At 39.9% G+C, this 22371-nt stretch overlaps 1 protein-coding gene across 2 annotated transcripts in view; it reads right to left on the bottom strand.

Moving 5' to 3' along the window:
• Positions 1 to 9135: 9135 nt before the first annotated feature.
• Positions 9136 to 22371, bottom strand: part of cdkal1 (CDK5 regulatory subunit associated protein 1-like 1) — a 231923-nt gene continuing 218687 nt past the window's right edge. For both annotated transcript variants that reach the window (XM_034127949.1, XM_034127948.1), the window contains 2 exons: positions 22134 to 22298; positions 9136 to 10684 (listed from right to left, as the gene is read on the bottom strand). In XM_034127949.1, the coding sequence (XP_033983840.1) occupies positions 10517 to 10684; positions 22134 to 22298 (333 nt within the window). In that variant the 3' untranslated portion in view covers positions 9136 to 10516. The remainder of the gene's footprint in view (positions 10685 to 22133; positions 22299 to 22371) is intronic.

The following is a 22371-nucleotide window of genomic DNA, read 5'->3' as shown; positions in this document are numbered from 1 at the left end:
TTACTTAAAATGATTTAATTCCCATTTACCTGTTAAGGGGCTTTTTTCCCACGTTTTTTTTCTCACGAAACTGTCTCAGGGCTTCTTAAAATGTAATAAACTATTCATGTGTCCTACTCAGAGGAAACGCAGCTAACTGATGATATGAACCATGTTTACCGAAACAAAACACAAGTCTCACAAGAAGCGTCTAAATGAGCCCTGAGCCAAAAAATGCTAACGCACTCTAGGTATAAATCAATTGATATACTTATCGGATGTGCACAAACAAGCTTATGCTAACAAGCTGTGCGGAGATTCCACAGATTCTAGAAATATAAGTATCATCACTGAGCGATCAGAACTCGCGACAGGGGAAGCAAATACAGACATCACAGGACGTAGCTTTAGGTAGCAAAACACGGAGATATGCTCACCTTTTGCAGAATAACAATTCTGATCAAAAACGAGAAAAACGCGGCTGAAGGTTAATCCATAGGTTAATCCAATGTGTCTGTTACTTTGAAAAAATTATTGATGATCCATAATTCAATTTTTATGTCAAAAACTGAGTTTTCATTAGCTGCTAATGGTAGCTTCCAGAGTGTATGACAGCTTCCTGTTTTGTCTCCTTGGATACGAGTCCAAACAACTCAAAGACTGCACCGGGCGCTGACGTAGGAGCCCTGTGACCATCAGATTTGACGACGCTGATTGGCTGAAATTATGTTTCGGCGGCATAGTTTAAAGATAGCAACAGGTGGCTTCTGCTGCACTTGCTGCACTCTCGTCTGGGCGCTGTGCATAGCGCCCAGACGAGAGAGGGTAATGATACACTGGCAAGGCCAGGCAGGAAACATGTGACTTATCAGTAACTTTAGACATCGTAACACAATTTTAAACGAGATTTTATTGTAGATTATACATTTTACTGATACCAATTATATAATATTTACCTTGTTTATTAAAAAAAAATATATATATATATATATATATATATTTTTTTAAATATATATTTTTTTATTTATTTTATTTTTAATGTGGGAAGAGGGGGGGCGGCGCCCCTAGCGCCCCTATGGGCCGGCCGCCACTGTCTGTTAGTGTGCTCACTTTCAAATATAAGATTTCAACACAACGTACAAATGACAATGGTGAAAATGTCAGTAGTTGTTATCTGATGGTGATCTAGATGAACACTACGGGGATTAGTAAAATCATGGCAATTAATGCTGAGGGGAACATGAATGTGCGTATCAAATTTTATGGCAATCCGTCCAGGAGTTGTCAAGATATTTAAACTTAACCGGAAAATGTCAATTTCATGGTTGCACCACAATGAACATCAGGGGATCGCCAAAGCCATTAGGCTACATCGTCTGGGAAACATCAATAAATCTATTTCCATATCCATGTAGCAGATGTTGAAATGTTTCAAATGTAACCTCTTAACCATAAAGAAACAGACTGAATGATATAGCAATTCAATATTAGTCATTGAATTGATGTATTTACAGAATATCATGGCAAACCAGGCCAGAGTTGTTGAGCTATTTCACTTTTGCCTAAAGTGGCGGACCAACTGGGCGTCCATCTGAAAGACTATTTTTTTTCAATTAGAATGGCCGAAAAAGGTGGAAATGGTTTGCTATTCAGTTAGAGAAAAAAAAAAGTTAACTATTTGGTTACGTTGAGCAGTAAAAGACAGAAATTCAAACTTTTTTCTCAGGTACAGTAGGGTTGGCAATTGTTCTGTTGGTGATTATGTCTCAAAGAGACACAATTGAGATGGTGATAACCAATCATTTATGTCAGCTAATTTTCAAATTCAGAGGATTTTAAAACTCTCCATACTTATATCTTTTCTACTTTTATCACCTTCAAAAGTATTGGCGAAACTCCTGAAAGCAAAGCTTATAGGGAACCAGTCTAAACTCACATGGTTTCATTATTCTATAACCATTTCACTTTGCAATTAACATTTACTTCACAATAATACTTTAATAAGTTGTTTATTTAAATCCTGATGGACTTGCTGTTTGGATACAAAAATCTGCATCTTGCTCTGGTCCAAGATTGCAGGGATGGATTGTGGTGTGACAGATATACATTGTCTAGTAAAAAAAGTCTGAAACATAAGAACCTGGCCCTTAGACAATAATACTCTCCTTTGGTATATCTGAGAAGGTTGCCATCAAACATTAACAATGTAGGTATGTAAATGAGTATTGTGTTATGTGTGGATGACGCCAAAGGAACACTTCACCATGGCAACAAAGCAGCCCTTAAAAGTCTCATGCAATGTACAGTTATTTCCATGACAACATCATTAAAAGCATGATGTGAAGTACTTCTCACATTATTTGTTATTCCTGTTTTAATAGATTAAAATCACATTACCACTGTTTGATGGAAAACATGAGGATATTATTCATTAGGCTGAAACCCACTGAATGAAACCAAAGTTTCTTAAAGTTTCTTATTGACACTTCTAAATGTGTGCCCTCCACTGTATGTTTCTGCTGTCTGCTGAACTACTAAAGGAAAGGACACTTTGAGTAGTTGATCAGTTCAAAGAAAAGCTCTTTTAAGATTAAGTTTCCATAATTGCTGATAGTTGAACTTCTAACATATTTGATTTCAAGACAGTGATTCAAATCCCTTCAGGATTACGTCACAAATGCCCAAATATGTTCATTGAAATCATCAATTAAATTCACTCAGTTCTGCAAACAAAGCCCGACTGAGACAAACGGCGTGCCAAGAGACATTAAAGCAATATGTCCCAAAGCTAAACAGATAGTGATGTCTTTAAACTGTCTTCAAACTAATAACAACTTTTAACACCAAGTAATAACGGCAGCGCTGCCATGTCTCAGTGTGATTATTAAACAGCTTTCAAGAACAATGCTGCTGTGGAGCTAAAATATTTACTTTGGTCCCCCGTCCCACTGGTGAATACAAACACCCTTAACCGCTCAAAGTCAAAGATGTATAAGCCCATCAAACACACACACACACACATACGCACTAACAGACACACAAAGACATACACACTAAAATAGAGCTGGCAAGCCACCAAGACACTCAATAGAGCCAATCTCTCCCTTGCACGGCAGACTGTGAATTCCCAGTTTGCTTTGCAGCGACAACGGGGTGTGTGTGTGTTTTTGTGTGTCAGTGTGAGTGTATGTGTGCAGATAAAACACAGCAATCACTGAATGCAGGCACAAGGGCCACCAAAATAAATGCCTGGACGAAGCTGGCATGAAGACACACACACACACACACACACACACACACACACACACACACACACACACACACACACACACACACACACACACACACACACACACACACACACACAACACACACAACACACACCACACACACACACACACACACACACACACACACACACACACACACACACACACACAACACACACACACACCACCACACACACACACATACACACACACGATTAGGAATGGATATGCTTGCCAAGTCATTTTCCCCTCTGTTCCAGAAGGCACTGAAGTGCTTAGCACACAGTGAGCAGACCTCAGCCTATAGAAATGGAAAAGCAGAGGAAAACAGAAAAAGGGTGGGAGGTGGAGACAGAAAGCAGCAAAGCATGTTGGTCACCAAAATTGCAAAAATTAATTGGTTACACCCATGTGGGCTTGCATTTGCATCCACCAATTGTACTTGGGTCTAGTTGCATGGAATTGGAATCCTCAAATTGCAGGTGAATGGTTTAGTACAAATATCTTTTAAGCACAATTGATGCTATTTTCTTCACATATTTTTACAAGCTGTGTACAATTCACATGATGTTCTTCTGACAAGGGACCTGATAAACTAATGGCAAATGAATGACCAGTGAAGAGAAGTGTTAGAAAGAATGTAACAGAAAAATATAAAAAAATATAAAAATGTAATATGATTTTTTTAAGCAGAGTTTCTACACATTTTTATACTCACCTAATAATTTTTCATTACAGTTTTTGTTTATACGGTTGAACACATTTAGAGCATATTGTATGCAAACTGTATACATACAGAACAAACTGTTCATAATATCCCTTGTATACTGTAAGTCTGTGGACGATGCTGTCAACATGGCCCTTCACTTCCTCCTCCAGCACCTGGACACAGCAGGAACCTACGCCAGGATCCTATTTGTGGACTTCAGCTCCGCCTTCAACACCATCATCCCGGCTCTGCTGCAGGACAAGCTCTCCCAACTGCACGTGCCCGACTCCACCTGCAGGTGGATCACAGACTTCCTGTCTGACAGGAAGCAGCACGTGAGGCTGGGGAAACACGTCTCTGACCCCCGGACCATCAGCACCAGTTCCCCTCAAGGCTGCGTTCTTTCACCTCTGCTCTTCTCCCTGTACACAAACAGCTGCACCTCCAGTCACCAGTCTGTCAAGCTCCTGAAGTTCGCAGACGACACCACCCTCATCGGACTCATCTCTGGTGGGGACGAGTCTGCCTACAGGTGGGAGATGGACCATCTGGTGACCTGCTGTAGGGACAACCACCTGGAGCTCAATGCTCTCAAGACAGTGGAGATGGTTGTGGACTTTAGGAAGAACGCAGCCCCACCCGCCACCATCACTCTGTGTGACTCCCCAGTAACTGCTGTGGAGTCTTTCCGCTTCCTGGGCACCATCATTGCCCAGGACCTCAAATGGGAGCAGAACATCTGCTCCCTCATCAAAAAAGCCCAGCAGAGGATGTTCTTCCTGAGGCAGCTGAAGAAATTCAACCTGCCAAAGACAATGATGGTGAACTTCTACACCTCCATCATGGAGTCCATCCTCACCTCCTCCATCACCATCTGGTACACCGCAGCCACAGCCAAGGATAAGGGCAGGCTGCAGCGTGTCATCCGCTCTGCAGAGAAGGTGATCGGCTGTAATCTGCCATCCCTCCACGACCTGCACGCCTCCAGGACCCTGAGGCGGGCAGGGAAGATAGTGGCCGACCCCTCCCACCCTGGACACAAACTGTTCACCCCCCTCCCCTCTGGCAGGAGGCTGCGCTCCATCAGGACCAAAACCTCTCGCCACCTGAACAGTTTCTTCCCCTCCGCTACCGGCCTCTTAAACAAGGCCCGGCCCCCCCACTGACACTTTACCTCAGCCACAACGTAGACTCTATATGCATTACATTAATGCACACAATGTTCAAATACTGCTTACTGCACATATTTCTTATCTCATATTTTATATTCTATAATTCACTGCATTCTATTTCGCTGTAAATTACTGCTTTATTTTATTGCCATCCATCTATATTTTATTACAGTTTTATATTAGATCTTTTGTTTTATATGGAGAGTTTTTGTTTCATATTTTATGTATGCACCATGACATCAAGTCAAATTCCTCGTATGTGTGAACCTACCTGGTAATAAACCCATTTCTGATTGTGATTCTGAAGTTAGTCAAGTCAAGAAAGTGCACTAACTTTTACAGGAAGAAGATGAGGGAAAATAGAAAAACAACTTATTACCTTGTTTCTCTGTCTCTTCAAAACAAAGCAGGGTCAAGGTGGGGCAGCGACACAGGAACACACATGCACGTACAAATACTCACAAACAAAGCCAGGCCTTTGTTGTAAGGTAGTGTCACTCACTGGTGTTACTGGCCGTTTCTCAATGTCGAGTAAAGCTGCTGCAGAGCCACTATTTCAAGTATACTACGTCATCGAGTGGCGCCGAATGCTGGGCATTTATACAGTCCTTCGGCGCCACTCGATGACGTAGTATACTTGAAATAGTGGCTCTGCAGCAGCTTTACTCAACATTGAGAAACGGCCACTGTGTCTGCCCCGGGGCTAAGAACACCACCTCTCTCCAGCTACACACACAGAGTAGTATTTTAATGTTTTATGTCAGTTAACGTCAATGCCATGCCAAAGCTTTGAACCTTTACATATTTTAATTGCACCTTCAACGTTATTGTCGCTGTAATCTCGGAAGAAGCTGCTGCCACTTTGAGTGACATGTAGTGGGAAGTTGGTAGAAAATGATGAGCTAAAACACACAGAGAAAAAAGGATGATACTTTTAATGGAACAGTTTTGAAGCACGCTGACAGCATGGTAAATTGTCTGAGCTAAATTGGGCTTCACCTGACAAACATCAACATTGTAATTATGTCAGGGTTTCTCTCCACAATTTACTGATTGCTTGCATGAAAAAAGCATTACACTCAGATAACAAACCTCAGCAGAGAGGTATCACTCCATGAAAAAACCCTTCTGTCTTCACATTTCCCTGCATTTCATTATTGCATATTAAAAAATGGGGCACTGTAGAGTATTTATTGGGTTTATTGAAAAGTCATGCTTTGAATTTTGATATTTATGATTCAAATGACTCCATAAAAATAATCACTTTATTAAAATTAATGATTTATGTGACGGCTTCTCCATATAAAGTTATCCATACAAACACACACGCAGAACTTCCAGCAATATTATCCAAGTAATGGATGCAGAAGTTATTGAGGAATTCACTTCATTAGGCAGAAATGAAAAGGTCACAGCCTCTGATGGTGGCTAATGAGGAGCTCTGTCAGTTGCTACATGTTAGCTTATGTCAAGACCCTCGGCAGTAGCTACACTTATGCCAGTTGTTGGCATCAATTCAATCGTCTACCAATGAATGTGTATATTGTACAAATTAAAAAAGGGATTGCTAGAACTGAACCCATCTTTTGTGAAATCTGTCTAAAGTTGAATGTGTTTCCCAAACTTTTTCTCAGTTCAGTATGTAGGATAATTACCGAGCTACAGGAGAAGAGCAGCTATTTGTTCACGCTCTTACTTTACTGGGTCCTAGGGGGATCACATCTGATGCCTGAAACATGTATTTTTTATTTCAGTACACAAGATGCTGTTGATGGTAATCCATTGTTTTATAACTTATGGCTCACATCCGTTTTTTTAAGAATAATGACCACTGCATCAGTAAAGTAGCAGAGTGATGTGCTGAACAGAGAACAGTCACCGTTTTCACCATTAGGACACGAATAATAATGTTTTATGGGTTCATCCCTCTGCTTAAGCAATAAGGCTTACTTGATGCACACACACTTATTGTAGGGTGGCGTCATTTGGAGGTTTTTCACAAATTAGTCCATCAGAGTATCCAAATTAAAAACATTTAATTTGGGCAATAAAATATAGAAGCACTTCTACATTTCAAAACGCATAATATATATATGTTTTGTCTCCTACAAACCGTGCAGCATTTGATAATTGTTTTTAAAATCAGACTGCTATGAGGCAAATTCTTCATATTTTCTTGAGCTTTACACTCTTAATAGTGGTGTACAAAAATGTGAACAGTTACATTTATTTTTGTTAATATATGTGTGCAAGACCTTAGTTTGATGTACAAGTGAAGCCAGTTAAGATAAGATGTCAACATTTTCAAAACAAACCCATGATTTATCCTGAGGTACTTCACTTTATGTTGTAATGTGGCATCTCAGCCATTATAAAAACACATGGTCTCAAAACATAAACGCCTTTTTTATGCAAGCTGAACCACTTGAATGCAAAACCCTTAAAGCAATTAAATGAAATGACATGATAAATGAGAGAGGACACAGGCAAGTGCATTTATGTTCAACCTCCCTTGCATTTGGTCTCGTGTCCAAAGTCGCTCCGTTTCGCATCAAAAGGACTTCACTGTGCAGATGACAAATTGCCAACAGCTGCAACTAAGACGAGAATTCAGAAACTCTTGCTTTTATTAGAAACAAGTGAAGTGAATGATGCCAAGTGAATAATGATCTCCTTTCCATGGTTCCCGCCTCAATATTTCATAGTAAGTGATGATCTCCCAAACATAAAGAGTGTCATTGCATCCATATTTCATTGGAGAACAATGCCGTGTAACTGACATACACAGGGAGGAAATGTGCTTACAAAGCATCAAAAGAACTGTCACACAGTATGGATGACTGCAGAATAATATGGGGCACTGCTGGATGGATGTAGCAGGCTTCATAGCTACACGCATCATTTGATCACATAATACAAAGCTAGCGTGTGTGAGTGTGTGTGAGACACGCTTCATTTGATCAGGTAATATAAAGCTTTGGTGCCTGTGTGCAAGTGTTCTTGTTGTGCAACATTTGTCCATACATATGTGTGTGTGTGTGACATGCTCCAGCTAGAAACCCAAAAGCCAGGGTACATGCATGTATGTGTAGGTGTCAACAGAATGGGTACAATGCATGATATACTAAGATAATACAAAGGCAGTGTGTTTGTGTGTGTAGGCTACACACAGTGGTACTCTAATAACAGGGCTTTCTGGATGAGAGAGTGATGAGTCCTGTCACTCCTGAACCACACACACACACACACACACACACACACACACACACACACACACACACACACACACACACACACACACACACACACACACACACACACACACACACACACACACACACACACACACACACACACACACACACACACACACACACACACACACACACACACACAAGCTGAAAGAGACACTTGTGACTAGGAATGTATGCAGGGCATGTACACACACATGAAAGATGCAGACACACTGACAGAGACACATGTGCCAGTGCAATGTGACACACAAATTGGGGCATGCATTATTAACTTTCGGAAATTTCAGAGCACATGTTGGGGCTGTTGTACCTCAAAACAGAAAACATCAGAGAGAAACACAACAGACTCTATTCATGACAATTAGTGTGTGATACAGAGCACGTTAGAAAAATGGGAATCCTCCAATCTTTATTTGACACTACTTTAGTATTTAGTTCTGCATCTTCCTAATCATTCATTTAAAGGAATTTCCAATGAATCTCCAGGCAGTGTCTTAAATTTAAGAACGCAACATGGAAAAGTTTGAGAGACAGATCAGGGTTACTTATTGTAAGAACTCTGAACTCTGATTTGATTCTATTTTTGGACAAAATAAATAAAGTGAAGCACTTTTGATGAACTGTTGATGTGTTTATTTTTTGTCAAAAACGTTCATGCCTTGATTTTCTCCCTTCAAAATCAAATAATATGCTACAAAAAGTCAGTGTATTATGTCATGTATGTTAATAATTCAATCAATCAGTCAGTGATCCATCATTTCACATGTCACAAAATGTGTTTATTAAATCTTTATTAAACAGCTTTCGATGGTTAAGACAATGCTAGTACAAATAAAAACATTTGGACTCAGACGTTGCACAACACAAAGAAAAACAGAGTATTTGTATTACAGGGACAGTTCATCTGAATTTCTTATAAAGCAAAAACAAATCTCATTCCCCTAAAGTGGTATCTAGCAATGCAGACAATTTCCTGATCATTTGTCCTTGTTCACCTTCATTGTATCAGGTTGGCAGCAGAAATTGGAAAAAAGTGGAGATCAGCTAAAGACCACTATAGGTAAGTGAGACATTTTCGAAACAATGCTTTCAGTTGACACCAAACAATGCAAATCAAACAAATCACATGGTATTCTGTAAGATAAAATAATGGGTCATTATGAGTTAAAAACAGAAAATGACAAACAAAACCAACAAAGATCACATTACAAAAAAAAAAATACTGGTATCAAACCCCTTCAAAGACAAGGAGAAAGAAGTGTGTTATGAAGGTCTGAAAATATACTTTCCATGTCTCTTGTTCAAAAATAAATACTTTGAAATGAAGGTTAAAAATAAGCCTAACCAAAGTATTACACACACTCTTACACAGAATCACTCTGTAACTTAGGGACTGACAGCTTCATCATCATCATCTTCACTTCTGTTCTGGCACAGAGTTTTTTCCACGAGTATTGACGAATAGAATTGTGCTTAATTTATCCCTGCAACAACAACATAGACCCAAAGACATGATCCAAAACACTTATTTACCAAACTATGGACAAAGTCAGGCTGCAGCCATCAGTGAACGATAGGCAAGCTTAGTGTCTTCCTGAAAGAGCCAACACTTAGAAAATGTTCTACCCTAACATCAAACAGAAATATGAAAGTATAGGAACTTCTAATGGGTTATCATTCAAATCAAATTGAACTTGGGTGTTATTTGTACCAAAAAGACTCTTATAAAAAGGTGTTTACCAAGGTCTGTACAGACTGCTGACCTGTCTTTGCCCATGCAGTTATTCTTCCTTCAATGACATAAGACGACCCTGACATCACTTTGTTTGGAGCCAGCTGAGTAAAATGAATGAAAAGTAAAACTATATCCTTTATTTCAAAGGTCTCTCTTTAATTAAAAATCTAACTGCATCAGAAACAAGAGATTTCTCACAGAGCATTTAAATAAACTAATACATTTGTGAAGGTGACACTGACTTAATCAGTTGAAAAAGACAATGTGGAGTATGTTACGGGGGATTCAAGGTGACAGTTTGATCAATTAAATTCAGCCGCTGCCAACAGACAGTTTGGGCTGCTGTGATGCCACCGTCCTCTCCCTGCTTCACCACCTTCTTCTAGTTTGCATTTACTCTATGTGTACAGTTTCTCTACGACGTAGGACAAGATGGCTGCTGCCAGAGTGACCCCGATTATCAGCTTTTTCAATACTTCCCTGTCCACACTGTAGGAGCCGATCAACAAATGAGATGGAGACGACATTGAGGAAGAGGGACCTTGGAAGCCATTGGCCATCGGTTCCTGTGGGGGGGAACACAAATAAAAACAATCACATAAAAATCAAGAAAGGTAGACGTGTTTAGTATGTAGTTTATTTATTATCAACCTTACGATGTGATCATATTACATTACTTTATGAACTTCTTGTTGGGAAAACTGCTTTTTTCTCTTAGTTCTGCATGTTTACGGACATAAGGGTCTCAGCTTAGTTCCCCTGCTCATTAGGATGATGATTGTTGGTGTTTTTAAATGAATACATCTACCTGCTGTAGAGGAAGAGGAACTTTGCACTCTGACTGAAGCTGAGACTCCCTGCCAGACTTCACTGGGAGTTCACTGGGAGCTAAATAGTTAAAGTAGTAACATTTGAATATCTCTTGTGATATCATGTTAATGTTCCTCCTATGCGCTTAAACATACGCACTAAGGCCCAGCAGGGCTGTCTCCCACACACTTGTGGACACAGATCGCTGCAGCTCATAGCACAAATCATGTCCATAATTCATAATTAGTCGATCGTGTTGAGATTAAATCAACTGGCCACAGTCACAAATCAAACATGGAGGCTTGACAGCGTAGTGGTCAGTGATCCAACGCATCAGATGTCTGTAATCAGAGGAATCTGTTCAGTCTTAATGTGTTGGACTATTAAAAAGACATCTACAGCTAAAAGGATGTGACAGTGAAAGATGGGGAAGATCAATGGTGAGAAAAGTGGAGGAGGAAAGAATACAGTTTATGTTTTTTAACAAATATCTGGAGTTTATTTGCACACATTAATCCAATAAATCACATTTACTCTGCCCTTGGAAAATACAACATATGAAAAATACATTTATTTGAGTGGGTTTATTACCAGCCTTCCTGGGTCATTGCTGCTGATCCTTATGATCATTTAGAAACACATCTGTTGATGCCACTTGATATAAGGATGTGGTGACATCATTGACTGCTGCTGCTGCTGCTGCTACTACGACTATGAGTACTACTACTACTTTCTCTCCATAACTGTGTTTAATTTGAAAGTTGCAAACACAATGATAAACATAAATCCACTCTTTATTCCAATATATTGTGGATGGAAGCATTCATAAACCCAGCCATTTGTTTATGCAAATGAGTGCATTTCAATTAGGACGCCATTATCTCTGTGTAAAGCAGTTAATGCAGTTTTGTAGTGATCCAATTACTACAGAGTGCTGTCTATTGAATCAAGCTGATGTTGAGGAAGGTGCACTGTGATGTAGTTACGTAGCTCCGGACTGTGATAGTGCTCGAGTTCATCTCTCAGTAGCACACCATGTTCACATTGCTTTGCTACAATGTTTCCATATCAAGTATAGCTCAAGTATAATGAGTACTTCTTATAGCAACATGGACAATTCAGCCACTTTAGGTATGCAGTTAAAGCAAGGAGTGCTCTGGGCTACATTATACGGTTGTGTGTTGGGAATGTGGCTAATAGTCAAACATGAAGATTCAAAACTAAAATAACAAACACTAAAAGCAGCTGTGATGGGAGCAACATCAAAATTAAGTATTCTTTCAGATGATGGTGTTAATATAATTCAGATGGAAACCATAATTAACCAGCCCTACTGTACGTCTCCCTGACCTCCACCCCCCCCCCCTCACTGATGATGATCTGAACACTAGATGAGCAGTTTAACCTCTTACTGTATGTTTAAAAAATTATAGTTAAGCTGAAAATATGCTTTACATTTATCTGTACAATATTCATTTTTGCAGCCGTCCACATGAACTTTTGTTTTGCTAAATATTTGACCATATATTCAATATTATTATGATTGTTAAAATTATTATGATTATGATATTATTAACATTAATATGATGTCATATACTTGCACTTAACTTCCCATGTATATCTCATATTTTAATATTTTTTTCACTTTTTCTTACTACTTATGTTTGTTTACATTTTTTATTCCACCCCCCAATATCTTAACTCGCAGTTACATGTTGTCCAGTATCAACTTAGTTTCTATGGTTGAGTGATTAAAACCTAAATATAACCGGTAAACTTTAACACTATCAGGGCACATTAAGTTTAAACTTTATGTGTACAAAAATATATTGTCGTTTCACACAGATTTAAATGAGACATTTTAAGTAAGAATCATAATAAATCAAAAACCAAAGCACTTTAGTTATCTTGAGTTTGTACACCTTCGTTTCAATTGTTTTTCTTTCTTAAACCAGCAAACAGAAAAGACACAGTTTTTGCTTTTTACGTTACTTAAGAAGTTAATAATCCTGCACAAGTTGTGGCTCTTTTGAGTTGAGCAATAGACAGATGGGATAGGAGAAAACAACACGTGTCAACATCTGAGAGGGTAGGACATCTATCAGGATGACCTTGCTGTCGTTCCTATGTGTGTCCTCGTGCATGACGGTTTGAACACTTCCTTATCACCATTGGGGAAGATTATGCAGGGGGATATTGAGCGATTGATCAGCTTCTCTCCAGGATAACCTTTAATCAAGTCTCCGTTTACCTTCTCTGTCTGTAATCTGTTCTTATTTCTTCTTTATTGATTGACAGTGCGATGTCTCTCCACATCCTCCCAAAGTAGAATGCTAAGCCAACTTAAGGAGCACCTGGCTGTGCTTGTTATCTATTGGTTTGGCATCTGATATAGTTAGGAAAAGTTTTGATTTGGAAATTCTGAAAAACTCAGAAACAGTGTTGAAAAGTTTGTAGAGCATTTGTATGCATACAGAACTTTTGACCTATAAATTACAATTTAAAGTATGACAGATTTTGTGGAGTACAAACGCATGCTCATATGTAAACTATGTATTTGTATGTAACAGAGTTGGTGCACGCCTACACGTGTTGCATTCAAACAAACATGGCTGCTGGTGTAGTTGCATACTGTAGCATCTGTCCTCTGCCTCTCTATCCTCCACATTACTCCCGCGCCCTGTCCTCTGATGGTTGGGAACACTACCTTGCCACCCACTCTTCTCCTCACCGTTGTCTCTGAATGCTTTCCTCTGTTACTACACACAATGGAGGAGGGATACTGTGACCGGCAACGCCTACGTGACACATCTATGAGAAGTCATTTACAGTTACTTCAGACAATAGGCGGAGGAAGAATCAGTAACAGAGGTCTGGCGGATGTGTCCACATTTGCTTAAGGTTAGCATCATCTGTGGACTCCCTCATGGCGAAAGTAATATCATCTTTTGTTGCTGCCTTGTTGCTTGGAATCCAGTAAGTGTGCTTTGCTATGCTGTATGGTGGAAGCCAGGTCAAGTCCCTGTCATAGTGCATGTGCTACTTGTCAATGAGCCTCTTAACTGCCATCATGTGATCAAAAATGAATACAGCTAGTTCTGTCGGGTTTAAATCACTTATTTAAAAAAAATACTTCTAAGTCAAATTACAGTGTAACACCTTTTAACAGGTTTTATACCCTGGTTTATTCATTATAAGATGAATGAACTGACAGCAAGAAAGTTTCTTCATCATTCATAACTTTTCATTAGCATGAATGTCTAAATGACAAAAACCTCAAGAAAGTACACTGAAAGACTTCAATATAATTCACACCGTTAATAATAGCATAATAGCACAGAAGAAAACAATTAAATGGTGATTAAAGCGCGACAAGAGAAGAAACAGACTAAAAGGACTGGTGATTTAAAAACAAAGGTGAGAGTCAAAACCATTATCATTCTCTGCGTTGACAGGCCGAGCACACTGCCTTTCTCTCTGCCCATCTATTCATCTGTTTCTCTGCAGGTGTCTTTTAACAACGGGATGCCAGGCGAGGGACTGAATAGTACAGTAGAACAATCTATTACTAGTAGGGAGGATAAGTGAAAATCTAAGTGCCAGTAGGTGTGTGTCAGCACAGTGGGAGAACCAGGGGGGGAGAGAAGTGAAAAACTGACAAGGAATGAGGGGAAGGGGCAGGAAAAAAATGAGAGATGTGGCTTTCAATGATAGTTCACCACCTGCTAGGTGGCCTGCTGAGCCTGTGCATATGTCTGCGAGAGAGAGAGAGTAAGAAAGCTGGCATTTGTGAGTAAGTGTGTTTGTACGTGAAGGCCTGTGGTGGATAATTTTGTCTCTATGCTCACAGCGGTAGAACCGAATGAAATAATCCTCCCCGAAAATCATCTAACACTGCACTGGGGGTACAGCGCTGGAGAGCACAGCGAGATACTTTTCCCTCAAACTCCAGGACTCTCAAATGTCTGTCTGGCTCTGAAAAACTCTGCTCTAATTCCAAACATGCACATTTAAAAGTCTAGTGCAGACTTCACCAAAACACTTGATATTTTCACACAAAGACACACACAACACATTACGAGAGCCAGAAAGCACAATACACAGTGGTCACGTTTCTCACATGATCCTCACCAGCTGTCAGTGTCACTCTAGACACACACAGCCACTATGGAAGAGGTTTTGTGTGTGTGTGTGTGTGTGTGTGTGTGTGTGTGTGTGTGTGTGTGTGTGTGTGTGTGTGTGTGTGTGTGTGTGTGTGTGTGTGTGTGTGTGTGTGTGTGTGTGTGTGTGTGTGTGTGTGTGTGTGTGTGTTTGTGTGTGTGTGTGTGTGTGTGTGTGTGTGTGTGTGTGTGTGTCTAAACAGATACTGTAACAGCCTATTTAGTCACGGGTGATTTGACAAAGCCACAGTGACAATCACAAAGAGCTGCAGCCGTATTTTTTGCTGGACAGAGGGATGAGGGAGACATTAAGAGCGATAACAAGTCGTATTTATGGTACTTTGTTGGAACACTATGGGACTCAAAAAGAGAAATAGAAGCTCAGTGGGGAACTTGGGTCATGTTTTCTTTGTCTTCCTCTTTCTAATCTGTGTAACTGTTGTCACTTTACACACACTCAAGCTACAAAACCTCCAAATCCTAACATATTATTAAGTTACACTATGTCACGATGTGTTTCTCCAAGACACATGTGTGTTATTACACGTTGACTTTAGCACACAAAACATACAAGTTTACAAAGGCACATTTCACATAATAAAAAAATGACCTCCATATTCAATAAACTCAGATATTCTAGCTGGTTGTGCATGGCTTGGTCAGGCTTTATTTTCTACAACTACGCAACAGAAAGACTGAATTACAGCAAAGTCAACAGAAGAAAAAACACAACAGTGCATCTGCTAATGTCTGCAGGCCCTAAAATAAATCAATACCATCAGGTCTATGTACCAAAATACAAACAGGGAGTGAGAACTATCTTCTGTTGTGAAGGCAACTCTTTGCTTACTATGTTAATGACATTGACACACAGTAGATGTGAACAGAACTTTCAATTCAAGGCCATTCAAGTTCTCTGAAAAAAACATTCAAAGACAATTCCTGATTTAACTTACAAAGTTTGTTCTGGCTCTTAAGCCCTAAAAAACTGTAATGCTGAGAACATTCTAGCAGGATTATAAAAAGTCCATGACAGTGCCATTAAAAACCATTGGTGCAGACCTGCCTTCACTCAACAACAGTGTTACTTGCTGCATAAGAAAAACCCAAAACATCATTAAAGAAACCAGTCACCCTGCTCACTCAGGGCTTCCTCTGCCGCAGTGTGGGAAACGCACCAGAGCATCACCAAACCAGCAGCACCCCCCAGCTGATAGACAGTTGCTTTATATGAGCATCAGACTGACATGACTCTCTCTCTCACAAACAGATGTATCAAGTTGTTTTCTCATAGAAAAGGTTTACAGTCGCAGTAACTAAATACAGAAAAACATTGTGTGTGTAGTTTGAGGTGTTAGGTGTCCAAGTATGTGTTGAACACATAAAAGGCACTTATACAGACATCAGATGCTTTCAGGAGAAAGGTATACTGACCAACATAACAGATACAGGGACAAACGTACACACATAATTGGTTGACTAAAAAATATCAGTTTTATATTGAGAAGCTTACACTGAGAAAAGATGTCTCATGTAACCTCAGTAATATTGTATATATGCCTGCAAGCAAAGAAGGGAAATGCCTGAGGTGGTTGTTAGACAACCAAGGACATATTTCAGTTTTCATTTGACATAATACAATACACCATTACATTAGGTGTCTCTGGTGTAAGACACCTACACTAAGTAATAGGGTAGACAGTCCTCCCTGTTGCCTACTATTGGGAATACCATATGCACAATTCAAAACCAGTAAAATATGTGCAAAGTAAAAGCCTACATTAAACTTTTGACTGTCAACAATCATTAAACTGATGACTGGATGTGGAGGTTTTGAAAGACCGGAACTTCCACTGAACCTTATTCAGCCACACCGAAATGCTTACTAAGTAACACAAATAAAAGATTTTCTCTCATTTATCTTTCTGTATAGCTGCTGACCTGAACATTAGAAGGGACAGAATGCTAAACCCTTTAGAGCTCGAGGTGTGTCTGAGGGTTTCGCAGGTCTGCTGCTGTCATGTGGGACAATGATCAAGGTGTACTCTTTAGTCACCCGAGGCCATGTATAACTGCTGAGAGGAAAACTTGGGCCATGGGTGACTCATCTGTGGAAGAGCTTTGCTAATGAGTTTGTCCACAATGCACATTCTGGTGAAAGGCTATTTTCATGAAAACATGGAACAAAAAACCCAAAAACACGAAGATACTTTTCCTAAACAGTTTATTGGCAAAGTGCGTTGTTATTTTAATATTCCATCTGTGGTTCAAAGTGAACTCGGAGCAAGGGCCATATAAAACCCTTTGACATTTTAAATAAACAAAACAGAATGAGGCCGCGTAATGCCACTTGACATGTTAGGTAAGAATACTGAAAATAGACTGAATTTTGATGGCTTGACATCGTTTGTTACTGTGACTTTGGTTCTTGAAGTATACACAAAGCGGAGGCCATGTAATACGATTTGACATGCTAAATGAATTGCTTAAAATAGCTACGCCTGCTGTTTTGAAGGCAAAACAAATTATTTGCTACAAGAGTAAACAAAGTCATGCAAAAGCCAAGCAAAACCTTTTGACATTTTAAATAATGGAGAAAAATAAAGATTTGAGAGGATTAACTGTACCCTCACCAGAAAAGACCGCCTAATCTTTGATTTTTGTTCTTTTCCTGACAATACAGATGACAACATGATGGGTGCATAACGCAACATCAAAGCAACACTCCATAACAGTTGCATGTCAACACAGAGCAGTTCAATTGTTTGGGGTGAGATACAGATTTTTGTACGAGTGTGTATATGTTTGTGTCGGTCGTGTGTGTGTGTGTTTTGTCTACATCATGATTGTGTGTGTACAGCCAGTGTCTCATATAGCCTGCGGCTAGTAGGAGTCTGCCATGCGCACCACCGGGGGGGACTGCGCGTTTGTACAAGTGTGTGTGCATTAATGTGTGTGTACAAGGGTCTGTGTATATGTGCATGTATAATCTCTGCTTTACCAATGAACCTGTAGTGTAGTGTGTGTATGTAAGCTTGTGTCTGTGTTGTAAACATAATGATGCAAAATACCAGCAATCCCACCCACTCAGCTTGTACTAGAGTAGACAAAGACACAGTTACAATTTTACCACGTCCACGCAATCTGTGTTGCTCTATTTCTCTTGTCACCCATTTACATAAGTAAAAAACACAAACACACAAACATGAACTGGACTGATTACAACTGAATGCTGAGGAAAGATGTAATAGAAAGTAGAAGTAATACAAAACGGGCAGATATAAAACAAGATGAAAAAAAGTTAAACACAACAAGAGTATCAGCTCCAGAGAAAGGGAAAAAATAAATGTAATACAACAACAAGGATTTTTCCATTCGCCTCAATTTTTTAGTGGCCATGGAGGGACATTGTTCACTACCTGTATCCCTCCATCTCGATCTCTCTCCCAGCTTCCTCCTTTTTCTTTTCTGTCCTTCATACCAACTGTCAGTTTGCTGTCTTTGCTCCCCTGGAAGGAGCAGAGCCGTTTTCTTCTCACTATTCTCTCAGTCCCCTTGAGAAAGTATGCTGTGAAAGGACCTGATTATTTCGTGGCTCTCAAGCTGCTTTTTTTGTCTCCTGATCTCTCCGTCTACCCTGCTCGTACTCCCTTTCACTGTTGTTATGTTTTTTGGGCCTCCCCCCACCGCCTCTTCTATCATTTAATTTCATCTGAGGATGAGTACTGCTGAAGATACTTTCTCCTTTTCTTTCCTGCACCGTGTTGTTGAGTGCTTTCTCTGCTATTGTGTCCCACTAAAAGACTCATTACTGTCCTTCCCCTTCTGTGGAAAGTGCTGTTTCTGTGAATAGATGGCATGACAGACAGAGAGAGAGAGAGTAAGAGAGAGAACAGAAGAAAGGATGTCATCCATGCCAATACAAAGCTAATTTTTCTCCCTCTTAAACATTGGTCTTGTTCTATGGAATGAGGCCATTAAGAACATGTCATGGTGGATAAAGAAAAGAGTCTTGGGATGCACATGGACGAAGAACAGTGTGCAAACAGATCACTAAGAGTCCATCCTCACTACTCACCCATCCATCTACCTGTCTCTATATTCACACATCCATGCATTCTTTCATCTGCTCATCCATCAGTGCATCAATGTCATCATGTCTCATAATTGTATCTATTTTTTCCACTTTGGGTACGTCCTTCCCAAGCAATCAACACAAGCTTTCACAAGCCGTTCCTCTATGAATCCATCCATCCATCCATCCATCTATCTATATGGCAATATTTCTTCAATCCTAGACTGCAATATGGATGTTGGCTGGAGTGCAATCATCTCGCTCTTCATTGCAAAAATGATAGAGCTCTGACTTTGTTCCTTTTTTCGACAAATGGACATGACAGACCTTAGTGGGTTCCTCTGCCTATCCAATCACCCACTTATCTGCCACTCTCTTATACTCACTTTCTCTTACATTGCTTCTCTGCATCTTAGATGAAACGACAAAGCTCAGACTACGTCCTTCTATCAGCTACTCAGCTATCATTGCACCTCATCACGCAATCTCTCTCCTCGTGGTCCTTTATGTTTTTCTCGAGCTCGCTGCCAAAAGCCTGTAATTAAAGACTCTGCTGCAAGACATGGGGGTGAACATCTATCTGCCTTTCCCTAACCGTTCATTCATCTCACATACACATTCAGCTCAGTGTGGGGTGGACTCATGTAGAGACTCAAAGGAAAAAGATGGTCTTCAAATATGTATAAGCCTTCAACCAGTGTTTGTGTGCAGGGGTGCATGCCCTTACATGTATGTATGTGTGTATACAAGGGTTTGCTGTTGCAGGGTATTACTGAATATATGTGTGTGCATGCATACTTTCAATTAGAATTGTTCACCTACAATAATATTATTTAACATAGATGCTGACTTCATCGGTTTCATGGACATCACATATACTAGGGAGCTGTGTGTGTGTAACCTACAAATACTGCTGTTTCCAAGCCATTAGTTCACTTATCTATTAGCATTGTGCTCCAGTGCCACTCTTGTGTCATTAAGAGCTGACATCGCTGGCCATAAGGACTATGGGTTACAGATCATTAGCGGCATCACTGGAGATCACTTAATATAACAGTATGTTAATTGGCAATGAGCTGTGGACAGCAGAGAATTTATTTTTTCAAATCCTGAACTGTATTACAACAAATGTTCATACGCTGAACTGCCACTCACCTAGGTCTGTTTCTCTATCTGTATGTGGTTTACATCTTAAGTTGGGCTGCCTCCTTTTTTTCCCCCACTCAAATGCTGTTACAATTTCAACTACACTTATGACACTCGTTATTAGTTCCTTTTTCGTGGTTGAAAATGTTGTTCTAGTCTCAACCTACTTTAAACAAATAGCTATAGTACATTTTATACACACCCCAAACCTCAAAGCACCAGGTGTGTTCACAGACACTAGGTGTGTGAAACGACAGAAAGAGATTTTGTGTCCTATTCAGCTTTTGTTATTCCCAAATATTAAGAAAGTGACAAAGACACTCTTTTCTTCCTCTTTCAAACTCGAGATTTGTACATGCAATTTCATCTAGAGCACAATGAGTGTAGAGATAATGACCTTTTCCTTTGAGAACAACTTCTGAAACTCATTTGGACCCTGGGACTTGGTACTTGTCAGGAAATATCCAGACAAAGGTATTTACAATATATGGACTAGACATAGTGTATGCCAGTGTGTGAGAAACAGTGTGCATAACAGTATGAAGAATGTGTGCATGTGAACATGTTGAAGAATGTTGAAAGATGGAGAGGGACAGTAAGTGATGGGAAAGCTTGTGCATTGGATGGGCTGCAGACTTTATGAGGCACCTAGTTTTACAAGGTCTATTCTCCACTTCTGAACTTTTCATCGCAGAGTGAAGCGTCGCTTGGCTTCCTGTGAAACCTTCCTCTTTTGCTCTTTTTATCTCATTCTCTTCCATCCACTTTTCTCTCTCTCTCTGCTTGCTTTACTCTTCATCAGTGACCCCCCCCCTCTCTCTCTCATGTCTCTGTCAGTTCCTTTCTTCCCCTCCCTCTCTTTCTGGCAGTAAAGGCTGATGGAGTGTGAAATTAGAAAGTGTATCATATTCTGCTCTGTGACTCCATGTCCTGAGCTATAAGCTCCAGCTAGTCAGAGTGAAAAATAACATGCAGTGAAACAGATACATTAACATGGTGTGAGTGTGAGTGTGAGTGTGAGTGTGTGTGTGTGTGTGTGTGTGTGTGTGTGTGTGTGTGTCTGTGTGTGTGTGTGTGTGTGTGTGTGTGCGCTTATGGCAGAAAAGAAGACAGAGGACAGTTTAGCCAGCCACAGCTTATCTTAAATTACTTATCTCACGCCTGATACACTGGGGCTTTTCCACAAACTGTAGAAGCCAGAATGGATTAAAAATGTGGTCACACTCACACGTTATTCATTTGCTGACTGAACACAATTTAAATAGTGTGTTGTAAACACAACTTTTATGGTTTTGATAAGGAAAAAACATACAGTGCATGACAGATGCAGGCTAAATCATGTCATTAGCCCAAACAAATGCAGTGCACATCTGGTAGACCCATGTTCACCAATACTGTACATATACCACATTGGCAACTGATTTAAAGCAGTTAAATATGCTGCACTGAACCTTTTACTGATTTCATCAAGAAAAAGTGACTACATATAAGAGGTGTAACACATTAACTCAGAGATATGGCTACATGGATAAACAACCATTTATTTTACATTCCTGACATTACTTTTATAAATGTGGTGCAATTTAAAAAAAAAAAATTATATTAACCGCCAAGTAAACTCTCTATATGCTATAACTAATTATCCTTTGTACAGCCATGAAGTGCTGACTGTGTTTACATAAATCAGGAAAAGAAAGTGATTGGAAGTGTGTGTGTGTGTGTGTGTGTGTGTGTGTGTGTGTGTGTGTGTGTGTGTGTGTGTGTGTGTGTGTGTGTGTGTGTGTGTGTGTGTGTGTGTGTGTGTGTGTGTGTGTGTGTGTTTACCTGCTTCAGGCCAGACACCTCTCCTTTCTGAAGCGGGGCAGCAATGGAGGCAGTGAAGGGCTTACTGTCTGCTACTGGTAGGCCTTTCAGGAAGTGTTTTCCTGCCTCGTAAATGTCCACCTCGATCATCTTCCCTTTGAACTCAGCCCTCATAGGCACCAGCACCTGCAAAACAGGAACCAGACATTATAATTAATGTCACTATAAAGTTTAAGAACATTTTCAAAGTTACACAATT

Source organism: Trematomus bernacchii, unplaced genomic scaffold (genome assembly GCF_902827165.1).
Source record: "Trematomus bernacchii unplaced genomic scaffold, fTreBer1.1, whole genome shotgun sequence".
Classification (NCBI taxonomy): domain Eukaryota; kingdom Metazoa; phylum Chordata; class Actinopteri; order Perciformes; family Nototheniidae; genus Trematomus; species Trematomus bernacchii.
This window is presented reverse-complemented; position numbering and strand designations above follow the sequence as displayed.